At 48.1% G+C, this 20,476-nt stretch overlaps 1 protein-coding gene across 3 annotated transcripts; it reads left to right on the top strand.

The window, feature by feature from the left end:
• Nucleotides 1-14,348: 14,348 nt before the first annotated feature.
• Nucleotides 14,349-20,307, top strand: Cd27 (CD27 molecule). Of its 3 annotated transcripts, none has more exons than XM_060384237.1 (7): nucleotides 14,349-14,604; nucleotides 14,737-14,868; nucleotides 18,248-18,424; nucleotides 18,605-18,697; nucleotides 19,174-19,293; nucleotides 19,513-19,650; nucleotides 20,149-20,307. In XM_060384237.1, exons 1-6 carry the CDS (start codon nucleotides 14,469-14,471, stop codon nucleotides 19,632-19,634), a joined length of 780 nt encoding a protein of 259 aa, XP_060240220.1. In that variant the 5' UTR covers nucleotides 14,349-14,468; the 3' UTR covers nucleotides 19,635-19,650; nucleotides 20,149-20,307. The 3 variants fall into 3 exon arrangements, with proteins under 3 accessions (XP_060240220.1, XP_060240219.1, XP_021492619.1); XM_060384236.1 differs by having other exon boundaries at nucleotides 20,146-20,307; XM_021636944.2 differs by lacking the exon at nucleotides 20,149-20,307 and having other exon boundaries at nucleotides 14,350-14,604; nucleotides 19,513-20,136.
• Nucleotides 20,308-20,476: the final 169 nt, after the last annotated feature.

The following is a 20,476-nucleotide window of genomic DNA, read 5'->3' as shown; positions in this document are numbered from 1 at the left end:
AAGTTTAATGCAGAGTTTGAAGGTGTGGTTGCCGAGAATCTTAGTTATCCCAGGAGCAGAGTTCATTTGAATGCTGACAAAATAGACGGACATCTCATACGAACAAAGCAGAGAAGTCATTCCAAACTGTGTCTACATACAGAGTCCAGAGTCTTCTAAATGTTCGTCTTAAGCTCGCCTGGCAAGAAGTGTTTTAGAACATCTCTGAGCAGTCTGGGTCAATTCAGTCACCTTTGAGTGTGAGCTAGAGGCAGCCCCTCCCGCCCCACGAGGCTCTGGCGGGTCTGTCCACCTTTCTGCAACACTTCCTTTTTTCTGTCTCTTTCAGAGGCTGCCAGAGGCTAAGTAGCTTCTGGTACTCCAGGCTCCCTTGCTCTTTTTCTAAAGCTCCCTCCCTGCCACGTGGCCATGCAGCCACTTGTCTTCCACGTGACTGTCTGTCTGTCTGCCACGTGGCTAACCTCCATGCCACTTTAACTTACACAGCATGACTCTGTTTCCTATCTCCCTCCTCTAGGCCATTGCCAAGAGCTCAACTCTGCTCATCAACTGTCTTTGAGCTTAAAAAAATAAATAAATAAAGATATTAGTCATCCATCTTGTAGAAGCTGTAACAAGATTTTTCTCAGCCTCAGTTTTCAGAATTAGCAGCTGTGAGGGTCAGACTCTGCCACAACCTTCCCACCTGGGTGATGGTGAACCAGCCAGTCACACCATTCCGAGCTGAAGCGGCCTCACAGTTACCACCCGCATAGGACAAAAGTTCCGTGAGCATCTCACCCCAGGCGTGCTTGCTCGCCTGGTTTGTGTCATTCCACACCTTTTGCAAAAGTAAAAAAATTGCCTTGCCGAGTTACTCTGGTTTATTCATGTGTCGCTCTTTCCCCACAGTCAACAGAGTTCGGCCTGACTCAGGTAATGTCCCGGCTAACCAGTTTTGGAGTTGTGGGTTTTGGTTCTTCTTTTTCTTTTTTCAGTCCCAAATGTTACAGTTGACTATTAAATGTCTATATTTTAGTTAACCTCCCCACCACCACCACCAAAGGAACAGTGAAAAAAAAAAAAAAAAAAAAAGACACAGAAGCATATCTCTTATATGTTAGAACTCAGAGCAGAGTCGGCTCAGGTCACACCCATGTGTCTCCTGTCAGGGGCATCCTGTGACGCGCCACAGATGGCGGGCACACATTAACTAACTGGGTTGCCTCTCTCCTCCTTTCTCCACGTCCCCAAAGTCCGGCATTCCATTCTCAAATTCGGATCTTTCCCTCCCTTTGACCTGGCTGCCCAGGAATCAGAGAGTCCATAAACAGGCATGTGCCATACATGATGCGCCAGCCTCATGCCATGGAACCACCCCCCACCCTAAGAAAACCAAAAGACGCTATTATTCTCCCACCTGGCCGGAGTTCTCAGAGTCCCCTTCCCCATAGAGTCTGTCACTGAGGCTTGAATTCACCTCAGAACCCTTGCCATGTTGCCCCCCTGTGGCATTCATCTATCTTATAACCTCTTATCCAAAAGGTAATCTGTCTCAGTTTCAAACCCAAGACTTTTCACTGAATGTATCAATATAAGCCCAAATCATTCCTAAACATTTGCATTCGTGAATGGATACACATACTCTCATTTCAAATTAAGTATGCCAAAGATTTTAGTGTTTTGAATAAGTTTAAAGATATTTCAAGAGGCTAGAGAGATGTCTTGCTTAATACCCTTTCAGAAGACCCAAGTTCTGCACCCAGCATCTACACAGGGCATCACAAAACCACCTCTATCTTCAGCTCCAGGGGATCCAGTGCCCCCTTCTGAACTCCATAAGCACCCACATGTACACATACATATGAATAAAAATGATTCTTTTTAAAAACTCAAAGCTGAAGTAACTAGAGCTTTGCAGCTCAGTTGTTTATTAGAAATTCTAGGAGGAAGTTAATCTTTGCCCCCATGCAAATTAATAACTACTCTAAGTCTATGAGAGGTAAGTCACTAGAATTCTCCCTAGGGAACATCACGATAGTTTCCAATGGTTACACAAATCATAATAGATACCATAATACCCTTGCTTCTCTGTCTCAAATGGTTCAACAGAACCCAAGGGCTCAACAGAGGAGCACCCCAAAAGACCAACACGTTTCAACCTTCCCTGTAATAGGTGCTGGGATAAGTTCCTGAGAACTCCTGGGAATTGAACTCAGGACGTTTGAAAGAACAGCCAGCACTCAACCTATTGGCCATCCCTCCAGCCCTCTCCTGAGGACTCCTAATTTGCTCAAAAGCGCTACCGAGTTAACAAGGACTGCCATACAGAATACAGTAGCCCGAAGATCTCAGCAAGACCTCAGCTACACAGAGCTCCCAAAGACAAAGCCAGCCACCAGAAAGCAATTGCTGAAGTGATACAAACAAACAAACAAACAAATCCAAACAGCTCAAAGGGGACCCAAACTACAAGAAGAGAAACCCCGAGGGGCACCCACGAGGGAGAAACTTACCGAAGGTCAGACTTTCTCAGAGCCCAAAACAAAGTCCAGATACCTGTTTCTCTGCTTTACCAGATAGAGAGGAAAGAAACGGATAATGGATGAGGTGGAAAAGTTAGAAAAAAATCCCTGAAACAAAATGGTTTTGGAAGCTGTGTGGGACTAGTTAATGTTTCTGCTCCATCGTCTGGGGTCAAGTGGCTAATTCCCAGAATGATTTTTGTTTTGTTTTTTGGTTTTGGTTTTTTTTTTTTTTTTTTTTTTTTTTTTTCTTCCTCACCATGGCCTACCAGAGCCTGAGCCCTGGAAGCCCTAACACATTAGGCTTGACCACCCGTCCTCCTCCTAAACAGGCAAGTAACAGTGAAAAGCGGAAAGGGAGGCTGACTGGGTGAGGCCACATTAGGAAGAAGAGCAGAGAGTTCCAGGGACATCCAAGTCCCGGTGTGAGGTTTAGATTTAAGCAGAGAAGTTTCTGCTCAAGATGTTGTCCCACCCGTCACTGACAAATCATTGTCCCAACCCTGCAAGATGGTCTAACAAATGTGTCAGAACTGTGTGAGATCTCTTTCCCAGAAACACATTCCTCCTCAACCGGGCACCAGCCTTCAGACTCATGAGATTCCTGGGAAATTCCAGTTTCTCAGGGAGCCATTTTTTTTTTTTTTTTTTTTTTTTTTTTTTTTTTTACAGCGGCAAAAGCGTCTGTCTCTATGAGGAAGGTCGCACAGATGTGAGGTGGGGCTGGTCAAGAGGGAGGCCATCTGTGCTACAAGCAGCGCTGGGGGAAGAGGTGGGGCTACCGAGCTGTTGGGAGCCTCATGGACCCTTGATGCCAGCCACAGAGAGGCAGGAGTTGGTGTCCGCCACCAGGCTCCTCCGTGCAGATCTTTGATCTGATCCTTCCTCGCTGTGTCCCCATTCCTCCCTTTGAAAGTGGAATATTCACTATGTGCCATCGCATATACTGGAAGCCTGTGGCTTGTTTTTTTATTTTATAGAAGAAACGTTGGACTTTTGGAAACTGTTGGCACTCTTCTGAACTATGGGGACATTTAGTCATGGATTGAATTCACCTTATAAAATGGCTTTGTGATTATGGGGACAAAAGATGGAAGGTTGTGGCTTTAAAGTCTGGGTGTCATTTTGTCAAGGGGTGGACTTGCAATGGTCGATATTGAACTTGACAAGACTTTTGAACTTTTCCCTTAGGAGAAAAGTCTCTTGAGCATGTCCTCGAGGGAGTTTTTAGATTGGATTAACTGAGGTGCTGTGGTGGTTTGAATAAGAAATATCCCTCCCCCGGTGGCCTCAGCTCTCCAGCTGAAGGTGCTGTTTGAGGAGGGTTAGGAGGTATGGCCCTTGGTAGAGGAAATACGTCAAGGTTAGGGGCGGGGCAGGTTTTGAGGTTTAAAAGCTGCTCCCAGTTCTCCCTGTCCCTCTCCCACCTCCTGCAGCACAGATCACTCTGACATGATGAGCTGATCCCCTGAAACTCTAAGCCCTTCCTCCCCTTAAATTGCTTTTGTTTAGTATTTGATCCCAGCAAAGAAAAAAGTGACCCCCACACACCTATGACCCCGCAATCCCATTAGTTAGACCCAGGAGAGTTAAAAACGCGCTCACACAATAACTTGTGCGTGAAAGATCCTTCATTGCATTACAGTTTCCCTTTTTAAACTGTTTGGCTTGGCAATAAAGGGATTGAACACGGGACCCTGCGTATGCCAGATGCCATGGCTGGTGTTTGTCAACTTGACGCAAACCCAGACAAAGGTGAGAAGAAGGAACCCCGTGAAGACTTGCCTCCGCAGACTGGCCTGTGCGCATGTCTGGGCATTTTCTTACCTGTGAACTGACGGAGAAGGACCTAGCTCACTGTGGGAGCTGCCGCGCCTGGGCTGCATAAGAAGGTAGCTGAGCAAGACCTGGGAAGCAAGCCAGGAGGCAGCATTTCCCCAGGTCTTTGTGTCCGCCTCAAGCTCAGGTCTTGTTCCCTCCTTGAGTTCCTCCCTTGGCTTCGCTTTCATGCCCCATGCTGCTTTCTATCACAGCAACAGAAAACAGTCTGTTATACCCAGTTCGCGAGCCCCCAAAAGATCTACAGAAATCGACTCCATTGCAAAACACATGAGGGTCTTTTTATTGTAAATTACAAGCTGCAGCTTGGGCCTACACAGCCCCACCGCCAAAGCGGTGGGAGCTGAGTGTGCCGCCCCCAGGTTAGTTGGGTGATATATAGATTCTGCTTCATCCCAGCATGCCCAAGGCAGGGGCAATTCCTGCCTGGCAAGCATCTATTGGTCAAGTTGCTACATTTTGAATCGATTGGCTATAGGAAGGTTCCCAGACCATTGACCATGACCAGGTGTCCCTCCCTAGGGGGAGGGTCCAGTTTCCTAGCAACTGTATCTCTAGTGGGTGAGGAAAGAACACAGCGAGGTGGCTCTTCCCCTCAGGGCATTACTAACTTTTTACCGCACCTACTCTAGGTCTTAAGGATAGCTGCTACTTTATCTTTTGGTCTCTCAAGTCCAGGACAGGAAGCAGGCCCTCTACCACTGTATCCTTGGACCGTTAACCGAGCAATGTAAGGCCCTAGGCCCTGTCCCAATACCACACACAAACAAACATACACTCACTTACACAATCTCACACATACACTCACTTTCACGCACACATTTAATCTCAATAAGAAAGAACACACCAAAGAGCCCTTCCATCTGAGCTGGGAGTTGGTACAGTCTTCAGGAAGTTATCAAGTGCTCAAGCCCTAGTCCCAACTATCACCTGACAAGCCAGGTAAGGAACACATCAGCCAGGCAGGGCTGAAGCCTCACGTTGTTGCTGAGAGAGAAAAAGGAAAAGTCCATGGCCCAACAGAGGCTTGTGTCTGACCCAGAGCAGAGGGCATCCACGTGACTGACAGGGACCCTGCTCCCTGCAGCAAGAGGACGGGACCCAGGACTGGGCCTCCAAAGACTTGTGGTGACCCAGGGATAGAAAGACATCGGTCACAACAGTAGGGCCACAAACAGCCCCTCCTGTCATAGGAGACCGTCCACCAAAACCCAACCGCACGTTCCTCTGGTTAAAAGCCAGGAAGCACTTTTAACATGCCAAGCAGAGAGAGCGAGAGCTGTCACTGTGCAGAAGGTAGGAAAGAGCACTGGCACAGCCATTTTGGGAGGCAACTTACCAGAGCCTGTTCAGGAGAGGTGCTCGGCCTGAGACTCGGCAGGACCTGTGGCCAGTTCAGCTTTCACTGCAGACACACCCCTGAGTGTACAGAAACTCGGCGTCTCTACGGAACACACCGTGTGCGGCCGCGAAAGGTCGGGAGAAGCCTCAGCATTCGTGAATGTGCGACCCCTCAAATGCCTCTGTACAGTGTTGGTAAGGCGGCACTCACGTGTAACCCAACACTTGGGAAGTGGAGGTACGAGGATCAGGGGTTCAAAGCTAGGTTCATAGCAAGTTTGAAGCCAGCCAATCTACAAGAGACTATGTCTCAAAACAAGGGGAGGGGGCTCTGTACAGATGTTCACTAACAGAACCAACAGCTCTGGGTATAGAGTGAGATGAACTACAGGACATATAATTGGACTTAAAAGGCGAATCTGGAAGAGTGCATACTGAACATTATTCATGCTAATACAAGTGTGCTGGGGCCCTTGGGAATTCCACCTGGCAGCCAAAGACACTAGACCAATAAAGGGAAAAGCCTGCTTGGGGTGTTTTGTTTGTTTGTTTTGAGACAGGGTTTCTCGGTGTAGCCCTGGCTGTCCTGGAACTCACTCTATAGAGCAGATCTGCCTGCCTCTGCCTCCTGAGTGCTGGGCTTAAAGGTGTATGCCACCACCCCTCAGCTTGTTTTAGTTTTCTTTATCTGAGAAATAAGCCTTTAAAAAGCAAACCATGAACGTGTGTGGGGGTGGGCCTGGGGAGATGGCTCAGCTGTTAAGACACCGGCCGCTCTCCCACAGAAACCAGGTTCAGTTCCCAGCACAACCATCCATACCTCCAGTTCCAGGGGATCTGACGCGTCCTCTCCTGGCCTCCAAGGGCACCAGGCGTGCACTGTTGTTGATTATTAAAATTTACTATTGATTTATCTTTTACTTAAACAGTGGTTATTCCTAAACCAGCTGTATACCCAAATCCCCACACAGAGACTAGGATGTATTTAATTAACCTAGAGCACAATGCTGGACAATAGTTACTCCATCCTAAACCTCCAAGCCCGCATAGCTCCTACCATTCAGACTTCCCACATTATACTTGCTTTTAGTCATATCTTAGGTCCGGCTCATCTCTCCTCATGGTTCCAAGTCCTCTCCTGCCAATCTTTCCTCTCTGACCCTCCCACTCGGTTCCTTCACCTCCCCTCCAGACCAGGATGTCCCACCCTATTCTCTCCATTGCACAGCATTGGCTGGATGTTTAATTGACAGTATAGAGAACAAATGGTGGCATGTTTACACAAACTCGAGACAGGTGTTAAGCATCACAATGCAATGTCTGGCTAGAGAAATCAGTATTTGAATGAACAAGGGTAAATTGTATATATTCCACAAGAAGATTATACCAACAGTGCACAGACATACAGGCAAAATACATATACAATAGTAAAATAATTTCTTTAAAGACAAAGAGTGTGTGTCTGTCAATCATACACTGTTTCATTTCCAGAGAGAAGTTTTTAACTAGTGGAAAGACCTGGGTAGGATTTCTTCTTCAGCCTATATTTCTGGCTCTGTGTTCAGAAACTAATAACAGCTTTATCTGATGTTTCCTTTAGAAAACAGAGGTGACTGTCATGCCTCAAATAAGACAGGAAAAGTCAGTGAGGCACGATGACACACCCTTACAATCTGAACACTTGGAAGGCAGAGGCAGGAAGAGTTCAAAGTCAGAATTAGTTGTACAGCAAGTTGAAGCCAGCCTGAGCTACATGAGACCCTGTCTCAAAACACAGACTGATGAATGGCTCAGCAGAAAAAGCACTTACTGCCAAGCTTGACAACCTGAGTTCAATCCCTTATTTTTAGCAAAGAATATCCCTAAGATTAATTTTTTGGAGACAAGTTACCATGTGACCCAGGCTGGCCTTGAACTTGCCTTATAGCCAACTATGACTCTGAATTATGCATCCTCCTGCCTGTGCCTCCTGAGTGCTGGGATTATAGGAATGTGTCCCTGTGCCTAGCTTGCTACAACAATCTCTAAAGATGCACGTGAGTATTTATTTGCCTAGTGAAGTTCTGGAAGAATACTCCTGAATCAGTGCTCTCATCTTGGAGGCAGACAGAGAACCAGCCCTGAGAAAGGAGACAGGCCAAAAGGGAATGAGAGCCAAGCTCGAGCACACACCCATAATCCCAGCATAAGAGAAATGCAGGCACAATGAGTGGAACTACCCTGTCTGCATACTGAGTTTGAAGAGTTTAAGTTAGCCTGGGTGACTCCATTTTGAAATGAGGAGCCATCTTGACTGGGAGCTGAACCCAGGTACCAGGAAATATCACAGAATATGCACCTGGCAGAAAACAAAGTTAACTCTCCTAGCAACAGCCTCCAGGAAATATCACAGAATAAATACTTGATAGAAAATAGAGACAATCTCCCTGGCAATAATCAATGAGAATCGGTTGGGAAAATTCTCCCCAACCTTCCAGATATAGTTTAGAAGAATGGCAATTGTGATTATGTAGAAGGTCACCTCACCCCTATGGCTTTTACCCAATCCTGTAACATCAAGGCATGAACCCCCCTGCTTGCTGTCATGGAAACCCCCTGCTTACAGTTTTTCCCTTTAAAAACCCTGCTCACTCAGGGCTCGGGGTCCTACTTCTCTACTGCTGCATCAGTGAGACTTGGGTCCCAAGTTCGATTGCTCTCAAAATAAAGCTCTCTTGCATGGAGTCCTCTCCTGGTGGTCTCTAAGGGTCCCGTGATCCTGGCATAAAAAGTTCAGGCTGGGCTACATAAGAGCCAAACTCAGGGGGCTGGGGAGCTGGCTCAGAGGTTAAAAGCACTGTCTGCTCCTCCAGAGGTCCTGAGTTCAATTCTCAGCAACCACATGGTGGTTCACAACCATCTATTATCGTGAGATACATATTATATATTATGTATATAATACATAATAAATAAATCTTTAAAAAAATTAAGAGCCCAATTCAAAGAAAGAAAAGAAAGAGAGAGAGAGAAAGAAAGAAAGAAAGAAAGAAAGAAAGAAAGAAAGAAAGAAAGAAAGAAAGAAAGGGGGAGAGGAACTATTATCCATAAATTTTGACCTTTTTTCTTCACTTAAAAATCTCAAAATGTAATTTACAGTTTTGTTGTATCATGAACTCTGTTACAGATATCTGTATGACATGAAGGTCCACAGTGAGACAGTCTCTGGTCAGGGAGCACCAGCTCTGGTCATGTCCATTATCTCTCACCGTTCTGACCCCTCACCAGCCTTACCATTGATGTGTGCACTCAGATAGCAGAGGGTTTTGCATCACATTTGGGAGCTCACGCCTATGAAATACATCTCTCTCACTTTTCAAGGTTTTTTTTTTTTTTTTTTTCCTTTTTTCTTTTCTTTAAGTTTTCAAGAATTATCTCTTAGGGGCTGGAAAGATGGCCCAGCAGTTTAGAGCATTTGTGGCTCTTGCAGAGGACGAGAGTTAGACTCCCAGCGCCCACGTGGCAGCTCATAACCATCCACAACCCCAGTTCCAGGGGAGAGACACTCTCTTCTGATGTGCAAGCACACACCGGGCATGCGTGTGGTGCACAAACATAGATGCAGGTGAAACATTCAAACAAATAAAATATTCTAAAGGATGTCTTGGGCCAGCTAAGGGCTTTCTGAGGCTCGGGTTGTAGGGTGCCCTGATAGGCTGATTGTGGCCAGGAAAGTGGGGTGAAAGCTAGAACCAATCGTGGAAGAGGTAGTCAAATCGGATAAAGAGGGGAGACCCTTTGGGATCTCTCTCTGCATTGTGAGGCATAAAGAGAGCAACACGCGGGACCCAAATGCTGCATGTGTGAGTCGTGTTCAGCCCAGCAAGCCGCCTCTGTGGCCTCCATATGCCACCAGTTCAGCCCTGACTGCCGTTCCTTCAACCCCATCTCAGAGGACCTGCAGTCTCAAGTACCAGTGGAGGGGAAGAAGACATGAGTATCTATTGAGCACCTAAACATGGTGTCTTATTTTAAGTTTTATGGCTGTGAAGAGACACTATGACTGAGCAACTCTTATCAAGGCAAGCATTTGATTAGCTCTGGCATACATTTTCAGAGGTTTAGTCCATTATCATGGTGGGAAGCATGGCAGTGTGCAGGCAGAGATGGTGCTGGAGAAGGAGCTGGGCGTTCTGCGTCTTGATCCGCAGGCAGCGGATGGAGACTGTGTGCCACACTGGGCATGGCTTGAGGTAATACGTTGCTCCCTGGAATGCACTCAGTTTTTGTTTGTTTGTTTGTTCATTTGTTTGTGTTTGTTGTTTGGTGGGGTTGTCATTTTGTTTTTGTTTTCTGAGACAGGGTTTCTCTGTGTAGCCCCCGATTTCCTTCAACTCCCTCTGTAGAGCAAATCTGCCTGTCTGCTTCCCACCTGCTGGGATTAAAGGCACGTGCCACCTCCGCCTGGCTGGTGCTTTGCTTGACACTCAGCACTGCACAAACTGGGTGTGATGGTGCATGGCCATCATCCTTACCTAAAAAAGAAACAAAACAAAAGCCCTAAAATCAGAAAGAAATGTCAGGTACCATGGACACAGAGAGCATCCATGGGCAGTTACCAGCAAGCACCATCCAGGGCTTCATTAACCCAGAGTCTGGGAGAGAAAACCTTGGGAGCCACCAGACAGGAAACTAGAAAATATGTCCTCCTAAACAAAAGTAGAAACCTAAAGGGAAATCTAAACAAAAAGAACAAGAACCCTACTCAACACAAGTTCAGTCAGAAGTTCAGTACAGCCATTTGTCTGCCTCCATCTGAGTAGAAAGAAGTAAAAGTTCTTCAGAGGCCCCCCAAACAGCACATGCCATTGCCATTGCCACTGCTCGTGGTGCTCACCGCAAGTAGATGTTAAGACCCTATTACTGAAATCATAACGCACTGTGGGCGTTATGTCCCTAGAGAAGTAGTTCTGGGTTATATTAAAAAAAAAAAAAAAAAAAAAAAGGCAGGCTGATCTCTGCTTCAGTTCCTGCCCCCAAGTTCTATAAGACAGAAGTCTAAAGAAGTTTAAACTAGGCCTCAGGCTATGGATGTAGCTTGATGGTACAACACTTGCCTACCACAGGTGAGACCCTGACTTCAGTCCCCAGGATAACAAAACAGGACAAGATGGGGCTCTTTTGGTTTGCTCCAGTCAGGGTCACTGGGCTGCAACTGGTTCTTCTTTCTGGACATCCTGAGCCTCACAGCCTTCATTTTTCAGCTTCCAAGTCAGTAATTTTGGACTGGGTGTTCAATCCCAGCACTCAGGGGGCAGGAGGGGCAGACAGATCTCTGGATTTGAGGCCAGTCTGGGCTACAGAGTGAGTTCCATGACAGCCAAGGCTACACAAAGAAACTTTGTCAAAAAAAAAGAAAAAAATAAATAAAAGAAAGGAAGAAAGAAAGAAAGGCAAAAGAAACACTTGTGGTGACACTGGGTCCGCCTGATGAAGCAGGACAAGCATTCCATCAGGGATAAGTGATTAGCAGCTTTGACTCAACGGTGGCTTTAACTGACATTCCCCATCTACCATATTCAGTTCTGTGGATGTAAACAACACTAAGAGGTGAGGTCCCCCGGAAGCCCAAGCTTCAGCCTATTCTTTCTTCCAATTTTTGGGGGGGCCATTTTTGCAGTAGTTTCTGTAGCCAGAGGATATCTTCATTCCTGACAAGGCACGGGGGGAGGGGAAGCATTTATAAGCATAAAATAAACGTTTTGAAGTTATCTAAGAAAAGTATTTTCAAAAACCTATTTCCAATAAGAGATCTGTATCTAAAACAACATGATCAAAAGGCCTTATAAACATTTCTCCAGAGAAGAAACACAAATATCAACAAGCATCTGAAAAGCCAAGGAGAGGAAAAATTAGATTATTATTGTTCAGTGGGTGTGGCGTTTTGATATATCTTGTGTGTATGTGAGAGGGGAAGAGAGAAAAGGAGGGAAAAAGGGAGGGAGGGAGGGATAGAGAGAGAGGTCTCACTATTTCGGTCAGAATGATCTAAAACTCCTGGACTCGAATGATCTTCCCACTCAATCTCCTGAGGACCTAGACATGTAGACAAATCATGTCTAGCTTCAGAGCTCCAAATTTATATGATGAGAAGAATACGGAGACGAAAGGCGGTGTGTTCGTTTCCATGGTTGCGGCAATACTTCAGAAGGCGACTTCAGAGGAGAAAGGACTTGTTTCTGGTTCACAGTCGCAGAGATGCCAACCCACGATTGACTGGTGCCATTGCTTCTAGGCCTGCGGTGAAGCAGTACTTTATGACAAAAAGGTGAGGCAGAGTAAAGCTACTCATTTCACGGCAGCTAGAAAATGGACAAAGAGGGACAGAGAGACAAAGGAAGGGCCTGAGGACAAGATATAACCTTCAAAGGCTTGATCCTAATGAACCCTCGTCCTGCTTAGCCATGAACTCATCAAAGGACTAAGTCCACAGATGAAACTAGCTAGCCTCCAAATATGCTGCTGCTCTGGCCAGGACCTTCAATACATGAGCCCTTTGGGATTCGCTTCAGATACAAAGCATAACATCAGGGTTGCTCCAGGAGAGCCAGGCAGGCCCTGTCCCTGTTCCAACCCCTGTAGAGGAGTAAGTAGAAGAGGAAGCCTCAGGGGAGGACACGGTTCATGGTCTGGTCAAGATGTTAAGTTCTCTGCGCACTCAAAGCCCCCTTTTAGCAACTTTCTCTCTGAAGTTCCTCAATGCTGGGGTCACATCCACTCTATAGGTCCAGCTATCCGCTACTCAACCCTTCACATCTGTCTGAAGATTTCTGGTTAACAGTGAAGATCCGGGAGGCGGGAATGAAGGAGATAATTCCTCTAGTCCTAACACTGTCTCGGGCTGTGATGGCCACGTGCTGGAGGGTGCTTTCCATTGAGCAGCTCTAAATCATAACGTGCTGTGGCTCCTGGCTTGTGTGGACCCTTGAAGTGCCGTAGATGGGGGGCTGGGGAAAGGGAGGAGGGTGGAAAAATTGAAGAGACAGGAAACTGAAGCATGAGATAGAGAGAGCAGATCTAACATCCCCAGGTGTGACCACAGGGCTGTGACATTTCACCAGCAGTGTGGAAACAACTGTGAAGCCCCCAAATGAGATAAGTCAGCAGGGGAAGCGTGGGGGACTTCAAAGGCCCATGCACCTCTAGGGCAGACTCCGACATCCTCAAGTCAGAATTCCCAGGGAGTAGTCAACAGACTTGACATAGGAGCCACCTTTAATGCCACGTGCCCAAGGCTACAAGGGGAGATGGTTCAGGGGCCCAAAGACACTGGTGACCAGGCCAGCCAGAATCAGGAAGGAAGAATAAATGAGATCAAGTCAAAGAGAAGGGTTGGCAAGAGTCTCTACCGACAGTGGGTCATATCTGTGTCACAGGCTGGCCTTAAGAGGACAGGAAATCAGGCTGGAGTGGTGGCTCAGTCAGGAAAGCACAAGGACCTGAGTTTGACCTCCAAATCTCACGATCTTTGGTTTGGTTTGGTTTTCAAAGGCATACGGTTGCGTGTATTCCTCTCTGTGCTGGAGGAGTGGAAACAGGAGGATCCCAGGGTTTGCAGGTCATCCAGCCTCCTCCACTAGGCAAGTGACAGGGCGGTGAGAAATACAACCTTAAAATAATAATTACTATAATAATAATAATAACCAATAGATGCACCTAAGCAATAAAACCACGGCTGTCCTCTGAGCTCCACACACGAGCTTACGTACGTGCATACACGTACATACGAGTCCCTGCACACACATACGAACACACACAAGGATTAATGGGGATTACAGGTGATTTTGCAGCACAGAAAGGAACACGGGAGACAAGGGCCAACTCTTGGCCTTTAACCATAAGCAATGCTAGAAGAGCTTCTGTGGTCAGAAAAGCAAACCCCAGTTATGCCAGGCTGGTTGTCCTGACTCCTCCCCTGGGCACATGCAGTAGCTTTTGCATGGCCACCTCCGGAGTGGCTCTACACACTGGGGACCTCGCTGTGTGTGTTGCGTCTGAGGTTGGCGATGTAGCCTAGATGAACGTCTCGGGTTCAGTCCTCAGCACCACATGAACCTGGCATGGCAACATACCCTTGTAACACCAGCAGCAATAGTGGCATGGCGGCACACTCCTGTAACAGCTGCAGCCCTCAGGAGACGGAGCAGAAAGACCAGAGTTCGAAGTCATCCTCAGCTACAAAGCAAATCTGAAGCTACCTTGAGACAGACAAGACTGTCTCCCAAAGCTGTTAGGCTTAGCCGTGTTACCTCACCTCTGCTAGGGTGTTTTTGGGGTGCTACTTTTATGCAGAAGCTGCAAATGTCACGACTCTAAAACTAGTCTGGCCCTCTGAACTTCAGAGGCGATCTGCAATCTGGCCCTTTTCCTTCTTTAAACTGGTCATCTCTGGAAAGAATGAGAGAGGAGACACACCAAGGAGAGATGAGGGCATCTACCGGCCAGCCCTGTGACCAGGACAGGCAACGTGTGCAGACAGGTAGACCCTGGCTTCCTTAGCGAGAGCAGTGCCCAAGGAGGGCATGCGTCTGTGAAGAGCAGCAGGGCTGGGCTTGCCCCTTCATAGTCTCTCTAGGGTGCGGAAAAGAGAAGGGGGTGGAGGCTGCTGTGAGAGAGAGAGAAACAAAACAGCTGCAACTGCCGTCAAAGGTTCCACCCAAGTGGAAGCTGCTGCCCAGAGCACAGAGGAGCCTATAGTGGCTCCCACGACCAGCTGGGGCTCAGAAAAGACCTCCCCGGGCAGGAGCCATGGCGTGGCCACCTCCCTACTGGCTGTGCATGCTGGGGACCTTGGTGAGGCTCTCAGCTACCCCAGCCTCCAAGAGCTGTCCAGACAGACACTACCGGACTCGGGGTGGACTGTGTTGCCAGATGTGTGAACCAGGTAAGAGTGGGCCTCAGCAGGGCTGGGCGATTGCTGTCTGAGATGAAGGGAGGTGCGCGGGGTGAGGCTGCACTCAAGCAAAGCGAGGCAGCTGCAGAGCCTGGGGTTTGACGGCGGACCCTCTGCTCACAGGTACATTCTTTGTGAAGGACTGTAGCCAGGACAGAACAGCGGCTCAGTGTGATCCCTGTATCCCCGGCATCTCCTTCTCCCCAGGCTACCACACCCGGCCACACTGCGAGAGCTGCAGACACTGTAACTCTGGTGAGAGGGGCAGAGGGTGCAGAAAGGGGGCACCGAGAAAGATCTGAGGCCGCAATGCCGGTGGGGCTGGCTGTGGGGAAGCCAAAAGAGTCGGGGTCCAAGAGCTTCAGCTGCTCCAAGGCTCCCGCGAAGCGGGGCCAGTGTTGACGCGCAGCGTGCCTTGGGCAGAGCGCGTGGGGAGAGGTCTAGGGTTTCATGGGGAGAATCTGAAGGATCGATGAGGAGGGATCCCTAAATAGGATTGACACGATAAAGAGAGCGACGGGGCCCGGCGCAATGGCACACGTCCATCAAAACCCAACTAAAAGGCGGGCTGAGGCAGGAGGATTGCTTGATCACAGGAGTTCAAGGCCCGCCTGAGCAACACAGCAAGACCCTGTCTCAAAGAAAAAGGGGTGGGGACAACAAGATGGCTTCGTAGGTGGAGGTACCTGGCATCACCACGCCTGGCGACCAGAGTTCGTTCCCACATGGTAGAAGGAGAGAGTGAACATGCAAGTTGTCCTCTGAGGTCCTGGGTACACAGAAACAATGAAAAATTGTTATTTTTATAAAATTGGGGGGGGTGGCGAGGTAATTCCAGAAACCCAGGTTTCAGAAGAGCATCCTCCAGCGAATGAACCGCCTGCGTGCCCAGGGCCCATCTGCTGGTCGGCTGCTCAGAATTTGGAGCTGGGGAGAACGTCAGAAGCCAGAGCCTCGCAGCCTTCCTGCACAGAAGCCTTTCTGGGGGAAAAAACAAATAGATCTGTCCTTTCTCCTAATTTATAAACTTCTGCTTTTTTGCAAACGGAGAGGTAGGATATCTGCAGCTTTCTTTTCAAGCTCGGTAGTCATTTCCCCACCTCTGCTAGGGATTCAGGAGGCCTGTGTTTTCAGGCACTAGAATAGGACACTTTAAAGAGGCCCCTTTGAAATAATGTTTGCCAGCAAGATACTGTTTTGTATGTAGAAAAAAAGAACTCTTTAATTGCTGTTGAAAAAAAAAATTGTAGGAGCTGGGCGCTATGGCACACACCTGTGATCCCAGCACTCAGGGACGTAGAGGTAGGCAGATCTGTGAGTTCAAAGCCAGCCTGGTCTACAGAGTGAGTTCCAGGACAGCCGGGATACACAGAGAGACCCCCATCTCAAAGGATAGCAACAAAAGTTTTTCCACTATCAAAGAGAGCCATATCCCACCTCAGTGGTCTGGGCTCCGTCCTCAGCACAGCATTAAGAGTTATTAGTCACGGGCTCACATCCGTGACTCATGTGCTGAAACTGGGGAGATGCAAAGATTAATGTGGCCCTGTGCAAGCATGAAACATCCCACGCTTTTTATATACCAAGACGAATGAAATCGTAATGAAAGCAACACAGGCTGTAGTGTGTCTGTTTCTTTGAGACAAGTTTTTTTTGTTGTTGTTGTTTTTTTTTTTTTTTTTTTTCTATGCAGCCCTGGCTGTCCTGGAGCACTAGGTAGGCCAAAGTAGCCTCTTCATAGAGATTCATCTGTCTCCAGAATCCTGGGATTAAAGGCATGTTCCACCACATTCAGCAAAGCAACATAAATATTCCTGACGCAACTTAGAAGTAAGATTCTCTCTTCCTGGCGGCAGCCTCCACACGGCTGGGAATTTCTTAACCGAAGCCTCCTGCCTCACTCTGTAGCCCTGTCAAAAGGCCTTCTGCTCACACACAGTCTGCCCTCGACCCCTTCACTAAGCGCCAGGTTGGCTCCCTTCACCTTTGCCTGTGGACTCAGCCTAATCCCAAAGTATCATGACAGGCCTCGAGCAGAGGAAAACCGTTACAGTTGATGCAGGTCTTTGCCATGCACTGTTCCTACATCCCTCTTCTGCCTGCAGGGCTCCTGGAGCTACCTGAATTCCCAAGAGCACTGTCCCACATCCAGATGTTGCCTTCCAGGGAGTCACCTCCCTACTCAACCCCAACAACCTGTAAGCCCAGCCCAGCACCCCTGGTATAACTACTGGGAGCTCCCAGCATTGGTTCCCACACTAGATCAAACTTTCCATCTTACGTGTAAAGGGTGCCCACAATCGAGTTAGTCTCTGATAAAGTTAAAAACACACTAGGAATCATAAGCATACTAATGGTTAAAAACTGGTGGCTCCTCAGATGTCCGCTGGCTGTAGAATGGATGGATACATGCATGGTGCTATAGCCATACGGTGGAATATTACATAGCCATGAGAAAGAGTGGCCTGTAGTTAGAGCCAACAAAATAGCTAAAATTCACAAAGTAATTAAAGGAAAATTTGACTTAAGTGAAAAGTTAAGCTGGTTAAGTGAAAGAAGATCATGCTGTGTGATTCCACTCACACAGCACAGATGTTGTTTTATGATGGCAGAAGTTGGGGTGATAACCACTTTGTGAGAGCTCAGTTACCAAAAGAGGACAAAAGAGTTAGCTACGTACTGCTTTTGTGTTTTGGTTTGAGTTTTTTTGTTTTGGTTTGGTTTTTGTTGTTTTTTTGAGACAGGGTTTCTCTGTGTAGCCTTGGCTGTCCTGAATTCTCTTTGTAGACCAGGTTGGCTTTGAACTCGCAGCGATCCTCCTGCCTCTACCTTCCTGAGTGCTGGAATTACAGGTGTGTGCCACTGTGCCCAACTTATGTACTGTTTCTTAATATGTTGCTGTACTTTTGTTTTTTTTTGAGACAGGAGATCGATATGTATGTAGCCCAGGCTATCCTGGAACCCACACACAGCTGGACCCAAACTCATAGAGATCCTCCTGGCTCTACTTCCCAAGTGCTGGGATTGAAGGCGTGGGCCATCATACCTGGCATTTGAAAAAAAAACAAAAACTTTTAAAGTATATTTATTTGTTTGTTTGGGGTGGGAAGTGCTTGCCAGCCACAGTGCATGGGTTAAAGTCAGAGGACAACTTTCAGGGCTCATTTCTCTTCTTTCCAACATGTGGGTCCAAAGGACTGAACTCAGGCTCTTAGGTTCAGCATCAGGTACCTTTAGCTGCTAAGCCATCGCTCCGCCTCTCATGCTGAATCTCAAGCTTTGTTTGTATGATGGGCACATCTCTATAGAATATTTGATATGCCAATAAAAAGCTTCAAAGTAGCCCTGAGTAGGAAAGAAAATCATACAATCTTCTACTTTCAGTTTCTGTGCCTGTGAACTTCCTGTCAACCATTCTTCTTCAAAAACAATAATAGCAAGATAGCAGGTGCCAGTGGGGGGCGGGGGTAGAGGCGGTGAGCGGGGGGTGGGGGTGGGGGGAGGGGGTAAGGTGATAGTGATAGGAATGAAAAACACTCATATCCTTTGAAATGGTGTCAGGTGAAGGTCAGGGGCAAGCAGGCACCTCGGCTCTCTCAAGACCTGTTGTATCCTGTTTCTCCTGTCTCCGAAGGTCTTCTCATTCAAAACTGCACAGTCACGGCCAATGCCAAGTGCACCTGCTCCAAGGGCTGGAATTGCCGGGACCAGGAGTGTACAGACTGTGATCCAGCAAGCCTCACGCCGACCAGACAGCCATCTGAGGCCTCCAGCCCACACCCGCCACCCACCCACTCATCTTCTGCCACACGTATGTACTGCTCCTGGGCAGGCAGCCAGCCTGCCCAGCATGGTCCACTCTGCACTTAAGCCCCAGCTAGGTTCTGGGTCAGCTTGTCTCTCTCTGTCTCACTCCTGGGGATCACAGGCTTACAGCCCAGTGCATCATGGGAAGTTCCCTGCTGTGATTCATTCTGTCTGTTCCTCCCAGAGATGCCAGAGGAGGCCGGGACCAGCTGGCCTCTACACAGTGCAGCTGACTTCAGGCAACTTCCTGACTCAACTGTCCATACCCACTCGCCATGTGAGTGTGATTCTTCATCCCTACCCCATGGAGAAAGCACTGAGGAAAGAGGCCAAGAGGACAGCCTTTGGGAAACCCCTGAGCATGGGCTGAGGGATGGGGCTGTAGAGCTGGGGAGAAAAGTTCCCAGCGCCCACTGGAAAAGATGCTGGCTATGGCAGCACGCATCCGTGACCCTAACATTCAGAGGCAGAGCCAGCTGGCTTAGCGAAACAGCCAAGTGTCCAGGTCAGACAGGAGCCCCACATCTCATGGGAATGAGCTGGACTCTGCATGCACAGACACCCATTCACTACACACAAAAGAAGGAAAGACAGAGACAGACACAGCGGGAGGCAGAGGGAAGCAGAAGCTAGTTAGAGATTAGGAGAGAGAGAACCGGTCCTAACGATGATGACAGCGAAAGGACAGGCTGGGCTGAGGGAGTCCAGGGCCAGCCCCTCCTCCAAAGCCTCAGGGCATCTTTGCCTCTGCAGCCCGAAGACCTCTGTGCAGCTCAGACTGTATCCGCGTCTTTGTGACCTTCTCCAGCATGTTTCTGGTCTTAATTCTGGGTGGAATCTTGTTCTTCCATCAAAGAAGAAATCATGGACCAAGTAAGAGACAGGCCTCCCCTCCTGCCCCCAGCCCACCATCTCAGCTCTGCTACCCACCCCTAAAGCACCCCCCCCAACTTCACCCACCTACTCTCACTCTCCATATCCTTCCCACAGCCTCCCCAGCCCCTGCCCCTCCACCCCGCTTTTCTCCTCTCTCCTCACTTCCACCTCTCTTATCCCTACTGCTGACCAAGACTTGGCTGATTCTTTCCACAGACGTGGACAGCGGGGCAGAGCCTGAAGAGCTCTGTCCTTACCGCTGCCCCAGGGAGGAGGAAGGCAGTGCCGTCCCCATTCAGGAAGACTACCGGAAGCCGGAGCCTGCTTCCTACCTTTGAACCCTTGAGTGGAAAGGTGGGGCGCCATCCAGGGAGATCTGGGTGGTGGTCCGCTCCCCTGCCATCATCATCAAAACCCTTTCCTGTGTGCACTTGACAAACCGCCCTTCTGAGGCTGATGTTGACGAGAACAGAATCCTCGGTGTGTGGTTCAGCAAGCTCGGAGAGGCTCGGGCTCAAGCCATAAAACACACTTATTATAAATGAGCAAAATCACCATCAAAGGGCTCAAGATGGCTCAGCAGTGAGTGCAGCACCTGTTGTACTTCCAGAGGACCAGGGTTCGAGTCCCAGCACTGTCAGATGGATCAAAACCACCTGTAACCCCAGTTTCAGGGGATCTGACACCTTTGACCTCCTCTGGCACCCATAGACACATGACATACACTCACCCAGACACACATACATATGTTTAAAAATACACACACACACACACACACACACACACACACACATATATATATATATATATATATATTTTTTTTTTTTTTTTAATTTAATGGGCCACCAGCAGGAGCCTTGGTGCCAGGACTGACCTTCCACAAGAGACATTATCTAATGACACACAGACTTCCTGGCTTTGGTTTTGTCTTCTCCGTAAGTTGTGACACTGCTGTGAGCAAAGCAGAGACTTTCTCCCAGTTTACCCTAAAACTGTAAATAAATTCATTTTTCTAGTTCTTTATGCACTGTTCTTGTCTCTCAGTGTAGGTAAGCATCGGAACCCATTGGCAGGTCATATGGCCCAAGGACTCCAGTGACATTGGGGCTGTGAAAGCGCCACCTGCTATTTCCCTTCCTACAAACTTAGAGGAAAAACAGAAACAAGAGGAGGAAGAAGA

The sequence above is a fragment of the Meriones unguiculatus genome, chromosome 5 (genome assembly GCF_030254825.1).
Source record: "Meriones unguiculatus strain TT.TT164.6M chromosome 5, Bangor_MerUng_6.1, whole genome shotgun sequence".
NCBI lineage: Eukaryota > Metazoa > Chordata > Mammalia > Rodentia > Muridae > Meriones > Meriones unguiculatus.
The sequence above is the reverse complement of the archived record's forward strand: the minus strand, read 5'-3'. Positions and strand labels throughout refer to the sequence as shown.